This window comes from Schistocerca piceifrons, chromosome 3, assembly GCF_021461385.2.
Source record: "Schistocerca piceifrons isolate TAMUIC-IGC-003096 chromosome 3, iqSchPice1.1, whole genome shotgun sequence".
NCBI lineage: Eukaryota > Metazoa > Arthropoda > Insecta > Orthoptera > Acrididae > Schistocerca > Schistocerca piceifrons.
This window is the reverse complement of record NC_060140.1, coordinates 873143767-873170973: the sequence shown is the minus strand read 5'-3', so window position 1 is coordinate 873170973 and position 27207 is coordinate 873143767. Positions and strand designations below refer to the sequence as shown.

General features: G+C 41.2%; 1 protein-coding gene across 2 annotated transcripts in view; it reads right to left on the bottom strand.

Annotated features, from left to right (window-relative positions):
- Positions 1-3225: 3225 nt before the first annotated feature.
- Positions 3226-27207, bottom strand: part of LOC124789789 (NAD-dependent protein deacetylase sirtuin-3-like) — a 78266-nt gene continuing 54284 nt past the window's right edge. The window contains exons 6-8 of one of the 2 annotated variants that reach the window (XM_047257258.1): positions 11357-11466; positions 8905-9021; positions 3226-4175 (exon numbers count right to left, since the gene is read on the bottom strand). In XM_047257258.1, coding sequence (XP_047113214.1) covers positions 3966-4175; positions 8905-9021; positions 11357-11466 — 437 coding nt within the window. In that variant the 3' untranslated portion in view covers positions 3226-3965. The remainder of the gene's footprint in view (positions 4176-8904; positions 9022-11356; positions 11467-27207) is intronic. The other variant, XM_047257259.1, reaches the window with a different exon arrangement.

The following is a 27207-nucleotide window of genomic DNA, read 5'->3' as shown; positions in this document are numbered from 1 at the left end:
TAACCTTTATTTGAAACTCCTTTTTCTGTCAAATGGTAGTTATGTTATCTAGCTGACATTGTATCTGTTACTTTATTTATAGTATGTCTTACTTAAACTATGTACAATTTTCCATTGAATTGCCCTTGTATTTATTTTAAGTTTAAATTGAAACCTGTACAATTTGACACGTTCCATATCCTTGTGATTGACTCACTAACTGGATCTACGGAACAAGAAATAAATAAATAAATAAATAAAATAAATAACACTGGAATTGGAAGAAACCCTAATATGTGGTATGATGATAAGTACCCTCTGACATGCACTTCACAGTGGTTTGCAGAGCGTGGATGTAGATGTGTGCATAAAAACCTTGGTGGTAGAGGTGATGATAGGAAGGGATAACAAGTATGCCCTAATTCTACCTGCAAGGCAAAATTGCAACCACACTCGGTACGACATGGCTTACCATCTAACAGAAAATGCTATGGCACTGGGACAGCCCTTTTTATGGGGATGGGAAGGTGGTGACATGCAAGGATAATCTTTTGGTGTAAGACCCTCCTGGCACTATTAGGGTTTAGGGTTGGCTTGTGGGTGTGAATGGGTGATTTTAAACTAACAAAATCAACTACAAGAAGTAGTCATAAAGTTTTATTACCTCAAAAAATAAAATTGTCATTGTTTGTTTGTTTTTCAGTTACACATCTGCAGTCCTGATACACACTGAAAGAAAAGGTCAGACGATTGATAAAGTGAAGTAACTGAAAGAAAAGGTCAGACGATGTACAAGAATAATGCATCATTATATGATATAGTGGTTTGATGGTGCACTGCTTCCAATGTGGTCAAACAAGTCTGAGTGATGAAGAATGAAGTGGCAGACCGTCTTTCTGTGAAGAACTTGAAATTTTAGCAGCATATCAAAATCGAGGCAATTGAGGAAAAAATGAAACTCAGTCATGGATCATGAAGTCTTGTCGCTAAAAGCACTGACGTCCCACCAAGACGGAGCATAGTTTTGAGACAGAAATCAAAAGAATGAGGGAAGACTAGCTTTGAGAGAAATATTTTATTTTACTCAATTATGATACAAAGCATCCTCCTTGAACTCCATATAAAGTCCTTGGCAATGCAAGTATCAGTTAAAACACTTTAACTGTTCACTATACAGAAATAAACATGTCTTGATGCTAGTTTTGAAGTACTAGTCTCAAAGAGAATTAAGATGTGACTCCACTATGATGCTCCTTGACTGCCGCTAACTAGAGCTACCTGAAAACTGGTCAAGAAGTGGGTAGAAGTGCAGTTGGATGGCCTCTTATCCATGTGATCCGTGATACTGATGGTGCCTCTGATCAGGGTGCATGGCACTGACGTGGCCAGCAGTTGTATGGTGCCAGTCACTGTTGCTGCCACTGTCAGACAACAGTGGAACTTCTAGTGTCAATGCTTGTGCACGGAATAATTGCCCCCTGTGTGCTATTGACTGGCCATAGTACCAAAGATCAGTTTTTACCATCTTGCACATCATTTTGAACACAACAAAGATTGCTGCCTACTGGGTTTTGTGACTGTTCACACCTGAACAGAAAGCCTGTGGTACTAAGGCAGTGGTGGAAATGTTGTAGCTGTCTCAAATCAATTCAGATGACTTCTTTGGCCACCTAATCATCATGGACAAGTGCTAGTTGTATTTCCCTGAGACAAAGGAGCAAAGCAACTGGTGGAAAAATGTGGATTTGCCATTGCTGGAAAAGGTGAAGACCCAGCCATCATTGGCAATGTAATGCTAAATGATTTTGGGGATTGCCATTGTGTGGTTGTGATAGATTATGCTCATAAGGGGCAAATCATCACAAGATCATATTACAGAAATCTCCTGATGAACTTGTGACAGGGTGTCAAGGTGAAGAGTCATTGGAAGCTGTCCAAGTGGGTGTTTCTGCTCCGTGACAATGATCCAGTTCATTCTGCACTGTGCAGTCATACATGCTGCTGCTTTAGGTTATCAAAGTTTTCCTCCACCACTCACCCCATATTCTCCTAATGTGGCAACACTGACTACTTCCTCTTTTCTTGGATGAAGAAAGTATTGTGTTGCAGGTGTTTCCAGAATGACGTGATTTCAGTAGCTGAAGACTTCATGAATGGTCAAAATGGAAACTTTTTACAACCAAGGTATGTGCCAAGTCATCGATGGTTAGGAAAGCTGTTGCACTGAAGAGTGAAAATCCAGAGGAGGATTAACATCATCACCATGTTTTATAGTCACGACTTCATTTTTATGAGGTGGTGATTACAATTTTATAACTACCCTGGTATATACCAGTATTAAATTCATAGTTTTCTAGGTTGGGGTTGTGTTTACACTACAAAGATATTTCCATCCTTTTCTCATCTAATGTAAAACTGGAATAAAAAGTACCTGAGGAATGCCATGCCATCAGATATTTATTATAAATTATAGAAGTTATAACAAAATATTTGTGATTAATGAGTCACATTTCAAATTCATCATGTCATACAAATACAGGAGAGTGTGATATATGGGGAATATAAACTGAAATGATCACATAGCCTCAGTTGCATGTCAAACTAAACTAAGGCTTCAAATTGTCAAACAATGGAAAATCCAGGATGGAATGTAACGATCTCTCTCTCTCTCTCTCTCTCTCTCTCTCTCTCTCTCTCACACACACACACACACACACACACACACACACAAAGCAACTGAAACCATGCAGCAGTGTGCTGTTTTCCTGTGAAAAATATTTGCAAAATATTCATACAGCCTATAATGGAATACTGTACATCTGTGTGGGCTCTATTTCAGATTAGACTAACAGTTGAAATAAAGCATATAATGAAGAAGGGAAACAAAAATTATCATGGGACTGTTTTCCTCACAGGAGAGTGTAACAGAAAGTTTGCAAAATGTGAAGCAACAGACACCTGAATACAGCTATCTAATATCTCACAAAAACATACCTACTGACCTGGTTTGCAAAGTAGAACAAATAAATACTCTTTAATATGTACACATTGCTCCTGTTGTGACCATCAAAACCAGAATAATTACAGCTTTCATAGAAACATTCAAGTAAGCATTCTTCTCATTCTGCATTCTTGAACGGCATGAAAAGAAATATTAGTAATAGTTCAATTAAAATAAATAAAATAAAAAACACTGCAGTGCACTTTACAGTGATTTTGCAGTGTGTGTATAAAAGTTACCATGGCTTTAAAACATATTTCATTTTTATTTACCACTCACCAGTACTTTCATACACGTCTTTAGATGAGGCACATTTGTTTAAAGGCAGTAACACTGTAAACGTGACTCACAGTATCGTATGCTTATAGCTTTACTAATATTTCTATTGGTTTCACAATGACAAGCTCGATACATACATACTATTTACATTACTAGATTTGTTACACATCTGAGATAAAGCACAAAAATAATAGTACAAAAAATTATTTATTTACTTTACTGTTTTTATTTTGCAGTTAGAGCGTCCCTCTACTTCTTCAGATTTATATAAGTGCACAAGAAGAACTTAAAAATACTATAAATGGCACGCAAAATATGAGGGATCAAATACAGCCTTAAAGGAAATATAAATGTATGAAATACACTCTTTATGTACCATGGCAAAATTGTGTAAATGTACCAAATCACTAGCAAATTTTAGCACAGATTCCGCAAGATCTCTGTGACGGACAAAGTATAATTTCAGGAACTCAAGTTATAAATCATTCTGTTTTACACAAAACTCACACGTATTACAATATCTTGTATTTAACATTCTAAAATACAACTGTAGTATGTTCTAACATAACTCAGCTACATGATATTGCCAACAACTACATGAGCAGCAAACGGGGAACTGCCTGCTGTATATATTCAATATTACATTTTGTACTTGCAACTAATGATGCAAAAGATACTGCCACTCTAAATAACTCAGTGGCCATTTTCACGTGCATGGCTCATGTTTGGTATACAGTTCCATCAGCTCCTCATGCCAACCAAGTTCCTTGGCAAGTCTTGTAACCCCTTCAATAATGTCACATGTTATGATAGTGTCATGCTTCCTCATACCAAAGGAGCCAACTACATCCCTATTCAGCAATAGCCGTGGGACATCACGTGGCACTTCATCGGCAATTGCTGCAAATGGGTATACCTGGAAACAGTTACAACTATTAACGATCTAGGATTTGCATCTGGAGCAATTTAAAGCATAACAATCTGATAAAACACTCATATGAAAGATGGATATCAGATAGAGAGTCAACAGCAAAATCCTAAGGTTATTAAATACATTCGTGAAAGAGGTAACTTGCAAATCCCTGATCCAACCCATTTTTGGTTAACGCATATCAGTCTGATACCATCACCAGATAGAATTAATAGAGGAGAGAGAGAAAATCACAAGGTTGGCATATTTTGTCACGAGATTGTTAAGTAAGTGCAAGAGCATTACTGATAATGTAACCTCCCCTTTCTTTGCCTCTTTTGATATTAACAATATTTCATCCCTTTTGTTAACTGTTTAACTCCATGGCTGTGGATTATATTATATGGACAAATACAGCAACCAGTCACTTTTTTATGTATTTTTTATATTAATTTGCAGCGATCAAGCATGGGTGGGGATGCTCAACAGAGAGAACACACTTCTACAACTACATCTACTTCTATACTCTGCAAACCACTGGGAAATGCATGGCTCAGGGTAAGTCCCATTGTACCAGTTACTATGGTTTCTTTCTATGCTATTTACTTATGGAGCATAGGAAGAATGATTGTCTGAAAGCCTCTGGGTGTGCAGTAATTATTTTAATCTTATCCTCAAGATACCTATGTGGGCAATACACAAGTAGTTGTAGAATACTCCTAGAGTCATCATTTAAAACTGGTTCTTGAAACTTTGTTAATAGACTTTCTTGGGATAGTTTATGTCTACCTCCAAGAGTCTGCCAATTCAGTTTATGCAGTATCTCTGTGATACTCTCCCATGGATCAAACAAACTTGTGACCATTTGTGCTGCACTTCCCTATTAGTCCTATCTGGTATGGGTCCCACACACTTGAGCAGTACTCTAGAACTGGATGCATGAGTGATTTTTAAGCAAACTCCTTTGTAGACTGATTGCACTTCCTCAGTAACCTACCAGTAAACTGAAGTCTACCATGTGCTTTACCTACAACTGGGCCTATGTGATCATTCCATTTCATGTCCCTACAAAGTGTTACACCCAGGTTTTTGTATGAGTTGGCCAATTTCAATAGTGACTCGCTGATGTCATAGTCACAGGATACTATGTCTTTTTGTTTTGTGAAGTTGACAATTTTACATTTCTGAAAATTTACAGCAAGTTGCCAATCTTTGTACCCCTTTGAAATAATATCGAGATATGACTGAATATTTATGCAGCTTCTTCCAGACAGTACTTCATTACAGATAACTGCATCATCTGCAAAAAGTCTGATGTTACTATAAATATTGTCGGCAATGTCATTAATATACATCATGACCAGCAAGGGTCACAACATACTTCTGTGGGGCACACCTGAAGTTACTTCTACATCTGATGATGACTTTCCATCTAAGATACCATGCTGCATCCTCCCTACCAAAAAGTCCTCAGTCCACTCACAAATTTCACTTGATACTCCAATAAGCATAGGTGTGGTGCTGAATCAAATGCTTTTTGGAAATCAAGAAATATTGCATCTACTTGACTGCCTTGATTGAAAGCTGTAAGTATGTCATGTGAGAAAAGTATGAGTTGGGCTTCTCATGAGAGATGTTTTCAGAATCCAGGCTGGTTGGCACTGAAGAGATCATTGTGTTCAAAATACCTCATTATGTTTGAGCTGAGAATATGTTCTAAGATCCTGCAAGAAATAGATGTGAAAGATATTTTGTGGATCACTTCTACTACCCTTCTTGTAGACAGGTGTCACCTGTGACTTTTTCCAAGAGATGGACACAGCTTTTTGTTCGAGAGATCTATGATAGATTATAGAGAAAAGAGGAGCTAAATCAGCTGCAAATTCAATACAGAAACTGATAGTATTTCCATCAGGCCCTGGAGCTTCATTCAATTTTAACAATTTCAGCTGTTCGTCAACACCAGTGACACTAATACTTATTTCAGTCATCTTTTCAGTAGTCTGAGGATTAAGCTGGGGCTATTCTGGGTTTTCCTTTGTAAAGGAACATTAGAAAACGGAGTTAAGCATTTCAGCTTTTACTCTGCTACCCTCAATTTCAGTTCATGTCTCATTCGATAGCGACTGGAAACTAGCTTTCGTACCACTAACAGCCTTTACATACAACCACAATTTCTTCGAGTTTTGTGAAAGATTGTTTGACAATATTCTGCTACAGTAGTCACTGAAGGAATCACACATTGCACTGTTGACAGCCAGTTGGATGGCAAGCACCAAGGACTTATTAATAAAATCTTCTTGGGCTTTCAGCAGCATCATGTCCTGGTTGCTGGTGTTTTCAGATAATTTTATTTTTACCGCTTCTTTTATGGTACTATCCCAAAATCCCTTTGCCCTACAATGGCAGACATCTTGTTGAATAGAATTTCTAAAGCTAGTTCCATCAAGGCTGATTTGTCAGGATAGTGTAGGCGTAACTACCTCGTGTGTTCTGTTCGAGTTTTCTCCACAATGTGTACTGTTTGGCCACATTGTAGCAGCCACAGTGGCATGGTATTTTGTACACTCCAGACATTCTAAGTCCAAGATCGTCCTTCATAGGTGTCATGAGTTGTCATATTTTTGCTGAGGGCCTGAACACTGATCAGATGTTGTGTCTCTTCATGAACCACCTGATCTTTGCTGACGTGCCATAGGAAGGCAAAAATGCAAGTTTCTTGTTCTCTTCTTCAGTGGTGTTTTTCCTGTATGTCTCACCAGAAATAGCCTGTCATACCTGGTGGTGATTGTAGCTGTTTTCCTGGAAGACTTTTCAGAGGTGGCTCAGTTCTAGTGGCAGATTTTTAGTGTCTGAGGTGACTTTAGCACAGCGGATGATGATGTTCAGAACATCACAATTTTGTACTGGATGATGGTGGCTGAGAGCATGATACTGACCCACATGTTTAAGTTTACTGTACACACTTCGGCTGAGGTGTCCATTGGTTTTCCAGCAAATGAGGACATCAAGGAAGGGCAATGCACCATCCTTCTCTACCTCTATTGTAAACTTAATGTGGTCGTGAATATTCTAAGAATTCTCCAAGGTTTTCACATCTCCAGCCAGATGATATAAGTGTCATCAACTTATTGATAAAAGGAACTTGGCTTATTGGGAGCTGTGTCCAAGGTGATGTCTTCAAATTTCTCTATAAAAAGGTTGGCTATCGATGGAGTTAATGGACTTCCCATTGCCACACTGTCCAACTGGCCATCATAAAGAAAATATTATGATATAAATGTGTGCTTAAACAATTCCACAACTGTATTATCAAATAACTGGGATAGAAGATTTATGCAGTTTTTGAGAGGGAAATTTATAAATAGGGAGACCACATCAAAACTGACCATTATATTACCTTGCCCAAGACACAGATGTTTAATTCAATTGATAAAATCATTGGTGTTCTTGATGTAATGCACACAGCATCCCCATATAGCTTAAGGAGGCTGGTCAAATGTTTTGCCAGTCTTTCAGTTGGTGAACCAATAGTGTTCATATGAGCGAAAGAGGAGAACCTGTTTTGTGAATCTGTGGTAGCCCATAACATGTAGGTGGTCTTGGTGCCTAATGGAGGAGATTCTTAATAACAGCTTCTTCCAATGATGACCATTTCAGGAGCTCTGATGTCTTCCTCATTATTCTTGATTTTGGGTCCCATGGCAGTTTCCGGTAGGTACCTTGAGGACAAAGCAGTAGAAATAAAAATATCTGCAAATACCATCAACAAGGATGGCGGTTTGCAGTTCAGCACAGCAAGGACTCAGTCATTGTGAGGTTGAAGTGGGTACAATGGATGCGGAACATAAACACTACTACAGTTGGCAAGGAAGAGGGCACCAGCAATGTCACAGCCAGCAGTGCCATTACATAATAGCTAGGCCACGGCGACACGGTAGTCATATAGCACTTGACAATGATCGAGGAGAGCTTGGTTAATAGCTTGTGGAATTTTAACCACCTAACGCAGCTGAGAGCCTGAGATGATTTTATTAACTCATATCATGGTGAGACCATTATTCACACAAGGACATGTTGTAGTGTCAGTTCCAACCTGCAGTGTTCTGAGAAACTAGTGTATCAGGAAATCATTCAGATGGTGCATGTGGTGAAACCATATCACAGAGCACATTCTGCAAGAGGATATTGTGTGTTGCCAGTAGACACCCTTGCCTAAGCCCATTTATCCTAACTAGTAACTTGGTGGTTGTCATGCCAATGTAAAAGGCTGAACAGTTTCTACATAATAGCTAGTATACAACATGTGTCGCTTAAAGGGTGGCTCTCCCTTTGACGGTATATGTTTTTGCCAGTTACAGGGCTGGTATAGGTGGTAGTAGCAGGGTGCACAGGGCAGTTTTTATGGTGGGGATGGTCACAGGTGTAGGAACCATAGGGTAAGGAATTGGCCGCAGAAGAAGCATAGGATTCGACAAGCATATTGTGGAGCTTGGGAGGGTAACAAAAACCTATTCTAGGTGTGATGGGCAAAATGTTTGACAGAAGGACCATCGTAAGACTGAAACTGCACTGCATTATTCCCACATACTTTCTCTCTCTCCTCCGCTTGTGAATTCTTATCCAACTATTCATGCCATCTCTGGAACTTCACTTCTGGATGCATCTTTTATTAACATGTCGTACTTGTGTTTGTGTTTGCCAAATTAAATTGAAATATTTGGCTGCCTCTTACCTCCAAAGATGTACCAATGACAATAAGAAGATCAGCCCATAGAACATCATCTTGGTACAAGAAGAAACGGTCTGGTAATGCCTCTCCAAAGAAAACAATGTCAGGTTTCACAAGACCCTGGAAGTAAGTGTACAAATTCTGACTTCATTGTAACAGTTTTTAATTATTTAGAATAGTGTGGATCAATACACATTACAGATTATGTTATTCACACAATGAATAACTCATAAATGCCATTCTCATCAAGAAATGCTATGTGCAACAAAAGATGAACTGAATTACAAGTAAATTCATTCAAAAATTAACAGGTATTACATAATCAAACTTACTCATTATTTACTGCGTAGACAGCTCAGTTTTTCTAATATTTAGCCACAATGGTACTGTGATTAAAATTTACTTCTCATGGATTTTTATAGTAATAAAAAACTATGAGTGAATGCGCAATGTGCACGTAATGGTATTAACTCTTCAATAGTTCATAATATCAACCTACTGCAGTAGCAAATACAAGGTGTGTGAGAAAAGTAATGAGACCTACAATACTATGAGCAACCTGGCAACTCTTTGTTGTTCTAATTGTATAGACCGGTGTGTTCATCTTTTCTAGCTGCTCAACCTGAGTTTCAGCTCTGTACAGCCATCATGTGATTTCTGAGAGCACCATCAGAAAAAACTGTGTTTCTGTTGTGTGTTACAAAAATGGAACAGCGGTATTTAAAGCAATGTTATGCCATCACAAACTTGAGAAAACTTTGAAAAGTTGAAACAGGCCAGTGAGGAACAGTCCTTATCAAGAGTGCAAGTCACTTTTGGAAGGCTGGGAACACACTGAAGATAAACATTGCTCAGGGAGACCATCAATTTCAAAAACTGATGAAAACGTCAAACATGTATGTGCTCTTGTGAGATCAGACTGACATTTAATAATAAGGATGATGGGTGACCTGTTAAACATAAACACTTTCACCGTACATCAAATTCTGACCAAAGATTTTCACCTGCAAATGATTTGCACCAAAACAGTGCTGAAAAAACCTCACAACTGTGCAGAAGGGCAATCAAAGAGGTGTGTGCTTTGATCTTCTTGAGAGGATTCCCAGTGACCATGAATGGTTCAGTCGTGTGATCACAGATGATGAATCCTAGAATGTTGAGTATTATCCTGTGGCAAAGTGAGGAGTGGCACACTGAGACTTCTCCTCGATCAAAAGAAAGTTTGAATGAGCAAATCAAGGATCAAAACAATGCTGATTTGCTGTTTTGGACAGTTGGGGTGTCATGCACCAAAAAATTTGTTCCTGTAGGACAATCTGTCAACCAAGTGTTTTACAAAGATGTCCTTGAAAGGCTCAGGAAAATGGTGAATCAAATGAAACTGTACATTGCAAACAAGTGGATGCTGCATCATGTCTATGCCCCAAGTCACATGGCCACTTCCATCACAGAATTTTTGACCTCAAAAGACATTCCTGTCATTCTAAAGACCCTCTATTCACCTGATCTGTGAGCTTGTGACTTTTTCTTTCCCAAAATTGAAAAATGTCTTAAAAGGACATCATTCTAGGACTGGAGAACATACAAAAGAATGTGACTGACCTGTTAAAGGCCCTACCAGTTGAAGCCTTGCAGCACTGCTATCAAGACTGGGAACAATGACTCTGCCAGTTATAGCTGCTGAAGTGAACTGCTCTGAAGGGGACAACATTGTTAATTGAAAAAAATAAAAACTTTGGTAGATAAAAAATATCATTATTTTTCTATCACACCTCATATTTTTAACAGTAAATGCTTTGTTTTTTTATGCCCGAATAACATAAAAGTAATTTGCATTGTATGTGACTATATTTGGAACTGGAAAATCCATCTTTAGACAGTTTTTATAAGTCTGTTGATAGATGCCTCATATTGCTGGAAATCATTGGGGTGATGCCACTGAAAATGCTTCTGAACATCGAAGCCATCATGTCTGTGCACATCTCTGAAAAGTGCTCTTTATAGAGAGAGATATACAGATATACTTTCCATTCCCTTGATCCATAGTGAGGAGATCCTCAAGAATGTACAACATATCACAAAAACAAAATTACATTTTACAATTTGTCACATAGATCCTAAGAGAAACAGTCCTCAAGGAAAGTCAAAGATCTGAAACAATTTTCACTTAAAAGTTAATACAACACTCATCACAAACATGGAAATTTGTATACACTGAAGGGGATAAGATAATGTTACAGCACTTATTTAGACAGACTGCATTACTGTACTGAGGATGCCAGATGTCAGATTTTATAAGACACATTAGCTGATACTATTAATAAAATATACATCAACTGTTTCTATTAAAAATTCATCATTATAGTAGAAGGAGTTGACCATCAAAAAATTCTTTATACTTCTCTTAAAGTGCACTTTATTAGTGACTAATTTTTATGGCTACATGGAAACTTACTATAAAAACTGTTCCTGAATAATAGACAGCTTTCTGCACCACAATAAATGAGTTTAAATATTTATATAGATTACACTTATTTCCAGTATTGGTTCCACTGAGCTTTTGGTCTGGGAAAAAAAGATATACTACTTTAGTGTTATGCCAAGTATGAGCATATGTTGCATTTTGCAAATGAAAATGCTGGTTAAGTGTACTGCATATAGCAATAACATTAAACAAACAGTATTCATTATACAAACACACAATCACACTCCATGGCCTCATTACTAATAGAGTATAATACATATTGTGGGGAAGCAAGTATGACCTTCTCTCTTATAGTTATAAATGCACTGTGTAGTAAGTCTATGCTGTTGAATGATTTTAATTGTGATACCAAGTGCTTCTTCATGATGTCCATGCCCATTGCAGCTGTATGATGTCATGATAATTGTGTAATTGTTTGATAATTATAACAGAGAAACACATACTATTCATTTACACAAGCAAGCACACCTCACACGCACAACTGCTAACTGGCAGCTCGGGCCAGAATGTTAGAGCTACTGGAATTGGTGGTCATGTATGCATGAGGTGTGGTTGCTTGTGTGAACGAATGGTGTGTGTTTCTCTTTTTTTTATGAAGGCTATGGTCAAAAGCTTACAGGTAAGTGCCTTTTAATCATGCCTGTCTGCAACTCAGCATGTTATCTTTACAGTAAGTAGCAATCTATCTTTTCCTATATTGTTGATATTCCCACCATGAGTTTCCATTTGTTTGATATCTATAATAACTATTTTATTATAATGTTTCTATCATTAACTTTTGTTAGATGGAAAGAAATAACACCCACAAAATTTCAAGAAGGTGAGGTAAGGAATTTTGAAGTTATTAGGTTTTTTTCGATGTTTTTGACAGCCAGTAGGAAATTAAGATAAAGGGTTCATATTTGACAAAAATGTATAATCTGACATATAATACATATTCAGCAGATTTACTCTTCTCTGTGTATAGTTTGGAATGAGTAAATTCAGTAATTATTAATGATATCAAGAGTTTGGTAAAATCTAGAATTTCTTAGTATTACTCAGTTTGATATGAACTTACACTATTGAAACATTAATATATTGTAGGGCCAAAAAGGTAACAATGTGAGGTGGCTTTTGACTATTGTAATGTAAATATTTTAGCCACCATCGACTTGTGAAGCATCTCTAACAGCATGCAAATGTTCACACCATGTCTTTAACAAATTCTATTAAAATTTATCTTACTTGATAGGATGACACACTATACTGTGCTTCATTTAGCAAGAGATCCCCTTTCAATAAAAAATATATCTGACCATTGAAAAGTTGCAAATTTGACTGCAAGGATCAGTTAAAATGATAAGAAGGGGTTTGATTAATAGAGGCACTAGTGAACACCAGCTTTTCAGAACAGGGTGGTCTCAATGCCATCCATGCTGGTGTATGAAATCTACCCCTGTGGACTACCAGAGAAGAAGTCTCATATGTTTGCAAGCTCCAAAACTGGGTAAGATAATTTTTTATTACTCCAATATTCAAACAATTTGAGAGTGAAGAGGCCTTGGTCATAATAAATGTAAAAGAATCAATTCAGGAATATAATCACAGAGTTTCAAAAAAGTGCACTGTATGCATTTAGTAGACAATAGTGTACCTCTTTCTAATATGAACTTGTATTACAGAGCTTTCTTAAGGAACGAGCTGCAGTTTAGAGGCAAGACACCTGAAAGCAGCCTACAGCAGGAACCCATATGAGGAGACTGTTTTTTGTGTTATTTTTCTGTGTTAATTACAGTAGTATGTGAAGTGGGAACAAGTATAAATGCCCTAATGAAACACAAATGAGACTAGGCTAAATCACTGAACAAAAGACAATTTCGTTTAGTAATAATTTCTCCAAAGAAAATTAAAAAAGATACTTCCTAAAACCTGCCATTTATTACATCCCTGTAATATTTTCAATGTGAAATGCTGTAAAAGCCTCTTGGAGATAGGTTCCGAAATTCAAAACTGATCATGGAGATCTTTAAATAATGAAGAAGTATTATTTTATGGCCATTTTCTGTTTTTTAAAGTTGAAATCTGAAATTGCATAACAGTCACGTGGCACTACAATTCAGTTTATGGCAGCTCTTGTTTTCAGATTTATATCTGCTATTTATTTTCCAAATATTACCTTGAGAAGCTGGTGAGAAAACTCATCTATGGGGATAACAATGTGCATCTGCTGGCAACAAACAAGTCAGAACATTTTATTCACTGACTTTACTCTAAGATTGCATTGGAAATAAATACCTGCACTTTCAAGTGGCGTATTATTTTGAGGGCTTGAGCTTAGCAATATTTATGAAATCATGTATAATTACACAATACTTGAAAAATTTATAATATAAAGGCAGCACAAATGTTATATTAAAATGTGGATGTGCCAACTTTGTTGATGAAATTACTAATTAATGAGAAATTAACTTATAAAACTTCAAAGCCTGTAAATTGTAACACATCAAAAAAAGTTCTGCAACACCCCAGTTCCCAGAACTCCTCGAGATAGACATTGACTATGGATATTGTATCACAGACACAATCCCTTTGACTGTTCAGAGATGTCACTAAACCCACCTAAGATGTAAACAACCAAGCATGAGCAGCACCTATTAGACGAAAGGGGTCTGATAGCTGATCAGTTCCAGTCATTCCACTGGGAGGGAGGTACATGGCTCGTTTTGTCCGTAGTTCATCCATGCCTAGGTGGTCAATACCACAGTTTGATTGCATCCGCATTGTTACTTTGTGCCAGGAAGGGCTCTTAACGAGGGGAGTGTCCAGGTGTCTCGGAGTGAACCAAAGCGATGTTGTTCAGACACGGAGGAGATACAGAGAGACAGGAACTGTCAATGACATGCCTCGCTCAGGCCACCCAAGGGCTACTACTGCAGTGTAGGACCGCTATCTACGGATTATGGCTCAGAGGAATCTTGACAGAACACCACCATGTTGAATAATGCTTTTAATGCAGCCACAGGACGTTGTGTTATGACTCAAACTGTGCGCAATAGGCTGCATGATGCGCAGCTTCACTCCCGACGTACATGGTGAGGTCCTTCTTTGCAACGTCAACACCATACAGCATGATACAGATGGGCCCAACAACATGCCGAATGGCCTGCTCAGGATTGGCATCACATTCTCTTCACCAATAAGTGTCGCATATGTCTTCAAACAGACAATCATCAGAGACGTGTTTGGAGGCAACACGGTCAGGCTGAACGCCTTAGACTCACTGTCCAGAGAGTGCAGCAAGGTGGAGGTTCCCTGCTGTTTTGGGGTGGTGTTATGTCGGCCTGACATATGCCACTGGTGGTCATGGAAGGCTCCGTAATGGCTGTATGATGTGTGAATATCATCCTCTGACCGATAGTGCAACCATATCAGCAGCATATTGGTGAGGTATTTGTCTTCATGGATGACAATTCGTGCCCCCATCGTGCACATCTTGTGAATGACTTCCTTCAAGATAACGACATCGCTCGAGTAGAGTGGCCAGTATGTTCTCCAGACATGAACCCTATCGACAATGCCTGGGATAGAATGAAAAGGGCTGTTTATGGACGATGTGACCCACCAACCACTCTGAGGGATCTATGTCAAATCGCCATTGAGGAGTGGGACAATCTGGATCAACAGTGCCTTGATGAACTTGTGGATAGTATGCCACAACGAATACAGGCATGCATCAATGCAAGAGGACATGCTACTGGATATTAGAGGTACCAGTGTGTACAGCAATCTGGACCACCACCTCTGAAGGTCTCACTGTATGGTAGTACAACATGCAATGTGTGGTTTTTATGAGCAATAAGAAGTGCAGAAATGATGTTTATGTTGATATCTATTCCAGTTTTCTGTACAGGTTCCGGAACTCTCGGAATCGAGGTGATGCAAAACTTTTTTTGATGTGTGTATATGGGTATCATATTTACAATGAAATGTGGTGCCAAGAATTTTAACTCAAGCACATCACTAGTCACTGGTGTTGAATGAAAAGTTAAGAAAGGTAGAAGGAAATTTATGCTTAAAAATGCAATTAAAAAATTAAAAAACCTTTGAGCAGTCAGCAGCAAAACACTGAGCTGTGGAAAGGATGACATGAAAGATGTTTGACATAACTTCAGATGTGTTGTAGGCCATGCACTAGATGCAGTTTTTCCAAGAAAGTTAATGAAAGATGGACAGACATGCAATTGTTCAATTACAATATTACAAAATTGCTAAAAGGGCAGGGGCGTCTGCATTACAGATTCAAATGAAACTAAATTCTTGTTGGCATACAAAGGCTGGACAAACTCCATAAAATATTAATATAAAAAGAAATAATTATTATTTTTAAAGTATTTGAATAACTATTCATTTGAAATGTAATGATTTTCTTAGTAATTTTTGTAAATGAATATTAGGTGGACTAGAAAGTAATGTCATTTCTGGGCATGTCAATATTTGCTTGTCATTTATCAGCTCATTGTGTACTTCAAAGTTGTGCCAAATACATTTTACGGTTAGAGTAATTGTTTACTCATAAATAACTAAATCTTAATTTTTTCTTTTTGCAGTTTATGGTGAAATGGCCAGCCAAATACTAGAAGAGGTACATATGTGTTGTATGCTTTTTGTGTTTCACAAAAATAGTAATGCAACAGTTGCTACCAAAAAATCTTTTTGATGTTCATCCAAGTGCATTGGACATTCATAAATGCCAATGGTGATTTTCTAAGCTCAAATCCAGTAATTTTGATCCTTCTGAGCTATCAATCAGGAAGACCAACCATTTAGACAATGACAATTTAAGTGTGGAAGTGGAAGCAAATCCGTGTGAGGCAATCAGGAACTGTCAAACACTCTTAAGCAACCTGGGTGACCATACAAGAACATTTGCAGCAGACTGGTAGTGACAAATAAAACCAACCACTCCAGCACATGCGAACTTATTGCTTCAGTGGCACAAAAATGCAAAAGTCAATGGCTCCCTCTGAATGAACCACCATGCAGTACAGTTAAGCCAGGTCTACACCCCAAAAAGGCACTTTTGCATATCTGTTGGAGTATTCCATGGATTGTTCATTCTGATGTGCTGAAACCTGGACAAGTTGAGAATGCAGACCTTTGCTGTGAACAGCTGAATTGAGTACATCAATCTTGAATTGAAAAGTGTCCAGCAATTGTCAACAGAAAAGGTGTTATTATGTAATATGATAATCCAAGACCACACAGCGCATGACAAGCCCTGGCAAAAATTAATGAATTGGGATGGGAGGTATTGCCTCATGCACCATAGTCATCCAGTATTGCATCCTTGGATTTCCATTTATTCAAATAAATATAAGATTTTCTAAGGGGCAAAAAAATTTGATAATGTGGATGATGTCCGGAATGCCACCTCCAGAAATATTTTGCTCAAAAGCCAATTGATTTTTATTGATCTGGCATTGCAAATTTGCACACTAGATGGCAAGAGGTTGTTGATAATGAGGGTGATTACATCACTGATTAAAAATAAAAACTTGTTAACTATTTATTTGCTTGAATTTAACGTAAGAAATGATAATACTTTCCCGTTCTCCTAATAGTTTCCTTTGTAAACACTGCATACTGCCTCATTAATTTCCCTGTGGTTGTGACGATCTGTTGTTATCTGATGACACCTTAATAAGCTGCCAACTGTTTTGTAATTAAATGAATAATAGTTGTGGAACATCAGGAAAGTGTTTTCTTTTTTGATATTATTGTCGTTATTCCAAGCAAAAACAGGGAACTCAGTTAATGCTATAAAGTCAATGCAAACATAAGGACAGCAACACAGTAAGTGTTGATATAATATTTCAGACTTTCCTAGTAATCTGTTGACATCTTGAGGTGTCAAGTACCCTGTCAGATATCAGTGTTGTTCAAACCCGATAATTCAGCAATGTAAGCGTCTTCATCAAGTGCCACCTGAGCCAGCCTCAGGTAGCTTCTGATGAAGATGAGTCTTGTTTTTGAAATATTGTGCATGAATGATACTAATATCTGGCACAAAACACAATACCTCAAGATGTCATGAGAAGTGTTAATGAATTCAAAAGTAAGATCTTATATGGAAAGTTCTTAACACATACTACTAATTTTGGTCCTACAAAAAAATCAGTCAATGGAACATGTGCTCATTGGTCATGACCACAAAAAAAGATAATACTTGTACTCTGGAAACTGAAATACTAAACTTTATCGTCCAAAATGGATTCAGGAAAAAGATTCTGAATCGGGACTAGATCTCTCCCACCCAAGGACAACATATTTTAATCACAGAAGTTATCTGTCTCTCATCCATCCATCCTTCTATTTTATTTTACCTTGTTTGTTTTAGAGAAAAACAAGACTCATTGTGCTGCTGAAATATGTTTAAGAAAGAGTTAAATTTTCCATCCTTACTGTTGTTGTTGTTGTTGTTGTTGTTGTTGTGGTCTTCAGTCCTGAGACTGGTTTGATGCAGCTCTCCATGCTACTCTATCCTGTGCAAGCCTTTTCATCTCCCCGTACATACTGCAACCTACATCCTTCTGAATCTGCTTAGTGTATTCATCTCTTGGTCTCCCTCTACGATTTTTACCCTCCACGCTGCCCTCCAATACTAAATTGGTGATCCCTTGATGCCTCAGAACATGTCCTACCAACCGATCCCTTCTTCTGGTCAAGTTGTGCCACAAACTTCTCTTCTCCCCAATCCTATTCAATACTTCCTCATTAGTTATGTGATCTACCCATCTAATCTTCAGCATTCTTCTGTAGCACCACATTTCGAAAGCTTCTATTCTCTTCTTGTCCAAACTATTTATCGTCCATGTTTCACTTCCATACATGGCTACACTCCATACGAATACTTTCAGAAATGACTTCCTGACACTTAAATCAATACTGGATGTTAACAAATTTCTCTTCTTCAGAAACACTTTCCTTGCCATTGCCAGCCTACATTTTATATCCTCTCTACTTCGACCATCATCAGTTATTTTGCTCCCCAAATAGCAAAACTCCTTTACTACTTTAAGTGCCTCATTTCCTAATCTAATTCCCTCAGCATCACCCGACTTAATTAGACTACATTCCATTATCCTTGTTTTGCTTTTGTTGATGTTCATCTTATATCCTCCATTCAATACACTGTCCATTCCATTCAACTGCTCTTCCAAGTCCTTTGCTGTCTCTGACAGAATTACAATGTCATCGGCGAACCTCAAAGTTTTTATTTCTTCTCCATGAATTTTAATACCTACTCCAAATTTTTCTTTTGTTTCCTTTACTGCTTGCTCAATATACAGATTGAACATCATCGGTGAGAGGCTACAACCCTGTCTTACTCCCTTCCCAACCACTGCTTCCCTTTCATGTCCCTCGACTCTTATAACTGCCATCTGGTTTCTGTACAAATTGTAAATAGCCTTTCGCTCCCTGTATTTTACCCCTGCCACCTTCAGAATTTGAAAGAGAGCATTCCAGTCAACATTGTCAAAAGCTTTCTCTAAGTCTACAAATGCTAGAAACGTAGGTTTGCCTTTCCTTAATCTTTCTTCTAAGATAAGTCGTAAGGTCAGTATTGCCTCACGTGTTCCAGTGTTTCTACGGAATCCAAACTGATCTTCCCCGAGGTTGGCTTCTACTAGTTTTTCCATTCGTCTGTAAAGAATTCGTGTTAGTATTTTGCAGCTGTGACTTATTAAGCTGATAGTTCGGTAATTTTCACATCTGTCAACACCTGCTTTCTTTGGAATTGGAATTATTATATATTGAAGTCTGAGGGTATTTCGCCTGTTTCATACATCTTGCTCACCAGATGGTAGAGTTTTGTCAGGACTGGCTCTCCCAAGGCCATCAGTAGTTCCAATGGAATGTTGTCTACTCCGGGGGCCTTGTTTCGACTCAGGTCTTTCAGTGCTCTGTCAAACTCTTCTCGCAGTATCATATCTCCCATTTCATCTTCATCTACATCCTCTTCCATTTCCATAATATTGTCCTCAAGTACATCGCCCTTGTATAGACCCTCTATATACTCCTTCCACCTTTCTGCTTTCCCTTCTTTGCTTAGAACTGGGTTTCCATCTGAGCTCTTGATATTCATACAAGTCGTTCTCTTATCTCCAAAGGTCTCTTTAATTTTCCTGTAGGCGGTATCTATCTTACCCCTAGTGAGATAGGCCTCTACATCCTTACATTTGTCCTCTAGCCATCCCTGCTTAGCCATTTTGCACTTCCTGTCGATCTCATTTTTGAGACGTTTGTATTCCTTTTTGCCTGTTTCACTTACTGCATTTTTATATTTTCTCCTTTCATCAATTAAATTCAATATTTCTTCTGTTACCCAAGGATTTCTACTAGCCCTCGTCTTTTTACCTACTTGATCCTCTACTGCCTTCACTACTTCATCCCTCAAAGCTACCCATTCTTCTTCTACTGTATTTATTTCCCCCATTCCTGTCAATTGCTCCCTTATGCTCTCTCTGAATCTCTGTACAACCTCTGGTTCTTTTAGTTTATCCAGGTCCCATCTCCTTAAATTCCCACCTTTTTGCAGTTTCTTCAGTTTTAATCTACAGGTCATAACCAATAGATTGTGGTCAGAGTCCACATCTGCCCCTGGGAATGTCTTACAATTTAAAACCTGGTTCCTAAATCTCTGTCTTACCATTATATAATCTATCTGATACCTTTTAGTATCTCCAGGGTTCTTCTATGTATACAACCTTCTTTCATGATTCTTAAACCAAGTGTTAGTTATGATTATGTTGTGCTCTGTGCAAAATTCTACCAGGCGGCTTCCTCTTTCATTTCTGTCCCCCAATCCATATTCACCTACTACGTTTCCTTCTCTCCCTTTTCCTACACTCGAATTCCAGTCACCCATGACTATTAAATTTTCGTCTCCCTTCACAATCTGAATAATTTCTTTTATTTCATCATACATTTCTTCAATTTCTTCGTCATCTGCAGAGCTAGTTGGCATATAAACTTGTACTACTGTAGTAGGTGTGGGCTTCGTTTCTATCTTGGCCACAATAATGCGTTCACTATGCTGTTTGTAGTAGCTTACCCGCATTCCTATTTTCCTATTCATTATTAAACCTACTCCTGCATTACCCCTATTTGATTTTGTGTTTATAACCCTGTAGTCACCTGACCAGAAGTCTTGTTCCTCCTGCCACCGAACTTCACTAATTCCCACTATATCTAACTTCAACCTATCCATTTCCCTTTTTAAATTTTCTAACCTACCTGCCCGATTAAGGGATCTGACATTCCACGCTCCGATCCGTAGAACGCCAGTTTTCTTTCTCCTGATAACGACATCCTCTTGAGTAGTCCCCGCCCGGAGATCCGAATGGGGGACTATTTTACCTCCGGAATATTTTACCCAAGAGGACGCCATCATCATGTAATCATACAGTAAAGCTGCATGCCCTCGGGAAAAATTACGGCTGTAGTTTCCCCTTGCTTTCAGCTGTTCGCAGTACCAGCACAGCAAGACCGTTTTGGTTATTATTACAAGGCCAGATCAGTCAATCATCCAGACTGTTGCCCTTGCAACTACTGAAAAGGCTGCTGCCCCTCTTCAGGAACCACACGTTTGTCTGGCCTCTCAACAGATACCCCTCCGTTGTGGTTGCACCTATGGTACGGCCATCTGTATCGCTGAGGCACGCAAGCCTCCCCACCAACGGCAAGGTCCATGGTTCATGGATTTATAAATCTCTTCCTATAATTTATCCCTAAACATTGTGGCTGAGTCATTGTTTATGCTTATGTGATACACTCTTCTTCTATGATCTGCAACTAACCATTCAGCACATTTCATTGTTAATGCTCGACCACCACGGTCAGATAAATTATTGACTATTGCTTCCATGTCCGAATCATCTAAAACAAATTGTAAGTGGCTCTTGCACTATGTGCTTCAGTCTTTGTTTGGAACTTTATTATACAAAGCTGAGCATCAACAACTGTACGAATACTTGGTCAATACTATCTACCAGAAAATCAAATTAAAGTCTCCACGAACAGTGATCCCTCAGTTAGCATTTTATCACTTTACTGAAACTGTCTCTAGCTGCTTTACGAAGACTAATATACACTGAAAAGCCAAAGAAAGTGGTATAGGCATGTGTAAATGGGCAGAAGATGGCATTGTGGTCAGCAATGCCTATATAAGGTGTAGAAACACGATTCACGTTTCCGTCGCACTTCACCTAGTGTAGACCGGGAACTGTCTGCTAGGCGTGCCTGATGTGAACTGGCTGGGCACGGCCCGTGCTGCCTGAGTTGTTGTTGTTCTGCTGGTGGAGAGTGCGGCCGAATTCTCGCCTGACCTCTGGTGGGCGGGACTTTACTTGTGGCAACTACCGTCCATGACACGTCGTGCCGATGTGCGCCTCCCACGATCTTTCTGGTGGCTACTGCACTCCTCCTCCTTTGGGGGACGAAGCCACTGTGATCCACTGCATTGGAAGGTGGAGTGTCATGCAGTAGCAATGACCTCCACGTCCATTGGAAGGCTGGGATCTGCCAACCCTTGAGCCGGAACTTTCGAATACGGTTGGAAGTGACCCACATGAAAAGGCCCCCGCCGTCCCACCAGCGGAGCCTGGAACACAATGGGCGACAAGCCATCGAACGCCAGATCCCGGTCCACCTCAGGAGGGGCAAGACCCAGTGGTGGGGACGATGGGGAAGGGACGACCACAGTTGAACCAGCCTCCTGAGAAACCGGGCCTGCAAGGGGGGCCGGCTCTCGCCAGGGGAATCTCTAACGATGGCGATGCTGGTGCTGGAGCAACTGGAGGCCACCTAGACTGAGAACTCTCGCAGTGTGGTGGAGTCACAGGTGGGAGGGGCGGTAGCATCCCCTGAGAAAACAACACGGGTGCCGGCAATGGGGAAGCCGGCGCCCGAGGGGTCAGAGGGTGGGTGCCCAAATGGGGACGTAGCTGATTTTGGTGACGACGTTCCTCCCGGTCCCCCACCTACAAGGTATAGAGCCGGTGGCCATTGCGGAGCAGGACCACCGCCGGTATCCAACGTGGATTGCGACCAAACCCAAGTGCGCCCAGACCAACATACCCAGTGGAAAGCCGGGTACCCCGTTTTGCGAAGACTGGCGAGGACCAGGCTGGAGGAGGTGCAGCAGAGTCCTAGGTTGGCGCCCGTAGAGGAGCTCTCCGGGGCTGCGTTCTCCCATTGGTGTGGTCCGGCATGCCGTCAGCAAAAATGTCAACACCTCCTCCGCAGGAAATTCGTGCACATACTTTTTCATCTGCGTCTTAAATGTGTGCACCATGCGCTCGGCTTCCCCATTCGATTGTGGATGAAAGGGGGGAGAGCAAACGTGCCGAATACCGAAGTGCCTACAAAAATCCTGGAAGGTCTGTGAAATAAACTGGGGTCCATTGTCCGATACCAGGGTGACTGGCAGACCTTCCACAGAAAAGATTTTTGCTAGTGCCTGGATTGCAACTTCTGACGTGGTTGAGGAGCAGTGAACCACATATGAGAATTGGGAATAAGCATCAATGACAATGAGCCAAAAGCCATTGAGAAACGGGCCCACAAAATCTATGTGAACACGTTCCCATGCCTGGGTCGCAGGCGGCCATTAAGAGAACGCTGACCTGGGAGACGTCTGTTGGCTCGCACACTGGGAACAGGCGGCCACCAAGTGCTCAATTTCTCTGTCAATATCAGGCCGGTAAACATGTCTGCAAGCCAAGGTTTTAGTACAGGAAACACCCCAGTGCCCCTCATGTAATAATGTGAGGACCTCCCTTCGCAGACTTGCAGGAACAACCACGCGAGGCGCTGTATCATCGGTAGCCAGAAGGAGAACTCCTTCCAAGACTGAGAGGCAGTCTCGTAGAACAAAATAACTACGAAGAGGGTCCGAGGCCCGACCTGGAGGTCGGGACGACCACCCCTGCTGAACGAGGCGAACTACTTGCTGGAGAACTGGGTCAGCTGCCGTTTCCTTGGCAACTCTATAACTAGTTATTGGGAAGCCATCAACTGCTTGGTGGGATGCCACAACCAAATGAAAACACATAATCTCCTCCTGATCGAACTTAGGTTCCGGGCCCACTGGAAGATGGGAAAGAGCGTTGGCATTGGCATGCTGTCCGGTAGGGCGAAAATGAATGTCATAATGGTACTTGGAGAGGAACAAGGCCCAGCACTGCAGTCTGTGGGTCGCCCTATCCAGAATCTGAGAGGCGGGGCCAAATAACGATATTAATGGCTTATGGTCAGTGATTAACTGAAACTTTGTGACATACAAGAAAGGGTGAAACTTGTAACAGTGTAGACAATGGCCAAAGCCTCTTTTTCCACCTGGAAGTAATGGGCCTGCGCGGGGCTAAGAGTTTTAGACGCAAATGCCAGTGGCTGCTCGGAGCCATCCATGTTGCGATGGGCCAGGACTGCCCCCACCCCATACTGCGAAGCACCTGTAGCCAGGACCAATGGCTTGTTGGGGTCAAAAGTAGCCAAACAAGGTGCTGACGTGAGGAGGCCCTTCAACGAGGTGAATGCTCACTCGCATGCAGGCGACCAATCAAAACGAACACCCTTGGGCAGAAGGCAGTACAGGGGGCGGGCTATGGTGGAAGCCCTGGGAATGAACCGGTGGTAATAGGCAATCTTGCCTAAAAAAGCTTGTAACTCCCTCAGCAAAGCAGGCCGTGGAAGGTCGACGATACCTTGGACCAAACTTCCTAGTGGCTGGACGCTGTGCCGAGAGATGGTGTAGCTCACATGCTCAATGGACGGTTGGAAGAAGTTCGACTTATGCAGGTTGCAACGCAGACCCACGGACCTGAATTTGAGAAAGAGGGTTCGAAGGTTGTGCAAGTGTTCCTCTGTTCTGCGGCCTGTGACAATTATGTCGTCCAGGTAATTAATACAATGAGGGATTGTCGACGTGACATGCTCAAGATAACGCTGAAATATCGCCAGGGCACTGGATATTCCGAAGGCCAACCGCTGGTATTGGTAAAGGCCAAACAGGGTGTTGACGACCACCAGCCGTTTGGAGTCCTCATCAAGTGGTATCTGATAATAAGCCTCCGAAAGATCGGTTTTCGAAAAATATTGGCCTCCCGCCACAGCGGAGAACAATTCATCAGAACGAGGCTAGGGATAAGTGTCGACCACCAATTGGGAATTAATGGTGGCCTTGAAATCGCCACAAATATGTAATTTTCCCAAGAGTTTCCTGACAATAACGAGGGGCGAAGCCCACTCACTAGAAGAAATGGGAAGAACGACCCCGAGGGCTGTCAGCCGGTCTAGCTCTGCATTTACCTGAGGGCGGAGAGCCAAGGGGATCTATCTCGCGTGTAGAAAACGCAGGCAAGCCGATGCCTTCAATGTTAAGTGAGCTTCAAAGTCCGAAACACACCCCAGGCCCTCCTCAAAGATATCCTGAAAGTCAGAGATCAAAGATTCCAATGATTGATAGGGAACTTCTTCGGAGACAAACTGTATGGTGTCTGTGATAGAAAAACCGAAAGCTTGAAAGGCATCCAATCCAAAAAGGTTAGCGGAGCTCGCATCACTGACAACAATAAAAGTAAGAGGCCGAGTGACTGATGTGTAAGTAACGTCGGTAGTGAATTGACCCAGTAGGGGAATGAACTGTTTACCATACCCGCGTAGACGCTGGTAAACTGGTGCCAACGGGGGCAACCCAAGGTTGGAGTAAGTTTGTGCATTCAACAAAGAGACTGCTGTGCCCGTATCTACTTGCAGTTGTAATTGGCACGACCGAACCGACACCTTGATAAAGAGTTTGTGTGCCAATGTGTCGGGAGCCTGGCCTGATGAAACTTCCTGAATGTCAACGCCCATGTTCTCTGTACCTGCTTCCTTCGATTCTTTTGAGGCTGAGTGGCAAACTTTAGCAATGTGTCCTTTTTTATTACATTTGCGGCAAATGGCCCAATGCTGGGGGCACTCTGACCGATCATGATGTATATAGCACGACGCACAGGATGGTAACAGGGGCCAGTGGCTGGAACTCTGTTTACGCGCCATGCGGGAGCGGCGCCAGATTGTACCGCTCACACGTCGTCCACCCCAGACGCAGTGGGTGCAGCCGCGCTGCCATGAACCACCGTGATGTCACACCACGCTTCCAACTGTTGACCTGTGGCATGAGAGACTTCATACGATTGAGCAATGGACAGGACTTCCTCAAGGGAAGGGTCTTCCAACTGCAGGGCCCATTGCCGGACCTCTCTATCAGGGGCTGAACGAACAACGATGTCGCACACCATAACATGGGCATACGACTCTCGTGACTGCTCCGTGACAAAATGTCACTTGCGACTACGACCGTGCAGTGCAGCGGCCCACACCCGGTAAGACTGATGGGGCTGTTTCTTGCATTGATAGAACTCGACCCTAGCCATGACAACATGCGTGCGGCGGAGATAATATGAAGACAGCCATGAACACAATGCATCAAAAGACAAGGACGGGGGTTCATGCAACGGCGTTAGCTGCCACAAAACTTGATACAGCGAGGGAGATATCCAAGACAAGAAAAGAGCACAACACACCTCTGCATTGGCAACATGAAACGCCTGGAAATGCTGCCGAAGGCGTTGTTCATATGCATCCCAATCCTCCGCCGTCTTGTCATACGGGGGAAAGGGAGGAGGGAACGGCGCTGGAGCAGACTGCATGGAGAGCAATGCCGGAAGCACTTGTTTCCCGACGCAACACGCAAAAGAACGACCCTACTCATCGCCAGTTGTGTAGTAACACGATTCACGTTTCCGTCGCACTACACCTAGTGTAGACCGGGAACTGTCTGCTAGGCATGCCCAATGTGAACTGGCTGGGCATAGCCCGTGTGCTGCCTGAGTTGTTGTTGTTCCGCCGGCAGAGGGCACGGCCGAATTCTCACGTGACCTCTGGTGGGCGGGACTTTACTTGTGGCAACTGCTGTCCGTGATGCACTGTGCCGATGTGCACCTCCAGCGATCTTTCTGGTGGCTACTGCATAAGGCAACAAGTGTCTGGCACAGTTGTTAGATTGGTTACTGCTGCTGCAGTGGCAGGTTATCAAGATTTAAGTGTGTTTCAACTTGGTGTTATAATTGGTGCATGTCAACAGCAACATTGGACTGTTGGTGACTGGAAACATATTGCCCGAGCGGCCGAGTCTTGTTTCAAATTGTATCAATTGGATGGACTTGTACGGGAATGGAGACAACCACATGAATCCGTGGACCCTGCATGTCAGCGGGAGACTGTTTGAGCTGGTGGTGGCTCTGTAATGGTGTGGGGTGTGTGCAAGTTGGAGTGATATGGGACCCCTGATACGTCTAGATAAGACTCTAACTGGTGACATGGACGTAAGCATCCTTTCTGATAACCTACATCCATTCATGTCCATTGTGCATTCCAATGGACTTGGGCAATTCCAGAAAGACAATGTGACACTCTTCACATCCAGAATTGCTACAGAGGGCTCCAGGAACACTCTTTCTGAGTTTAAACACTTTCACTGGCCACCAAACTCCCCAGACATGAACATTACTGAGCATATCTGGGATGCCTTACGACATGCTGCTCAAAAGAGATCTCCACCCCCTCATACTCTTACGGATTTATGGACAGCCCTGCAGGATTCATGGTGTCAATTCCCTCTAGCACTACTTCAGACATTAGTCGAGTCCATGCCACAAGGTGTTGTGGCACTTCTGCATGCTTGTGGGGGCACTACATGATATTAGGCAGGTCTAACAGTTTCTTTGGCTCTT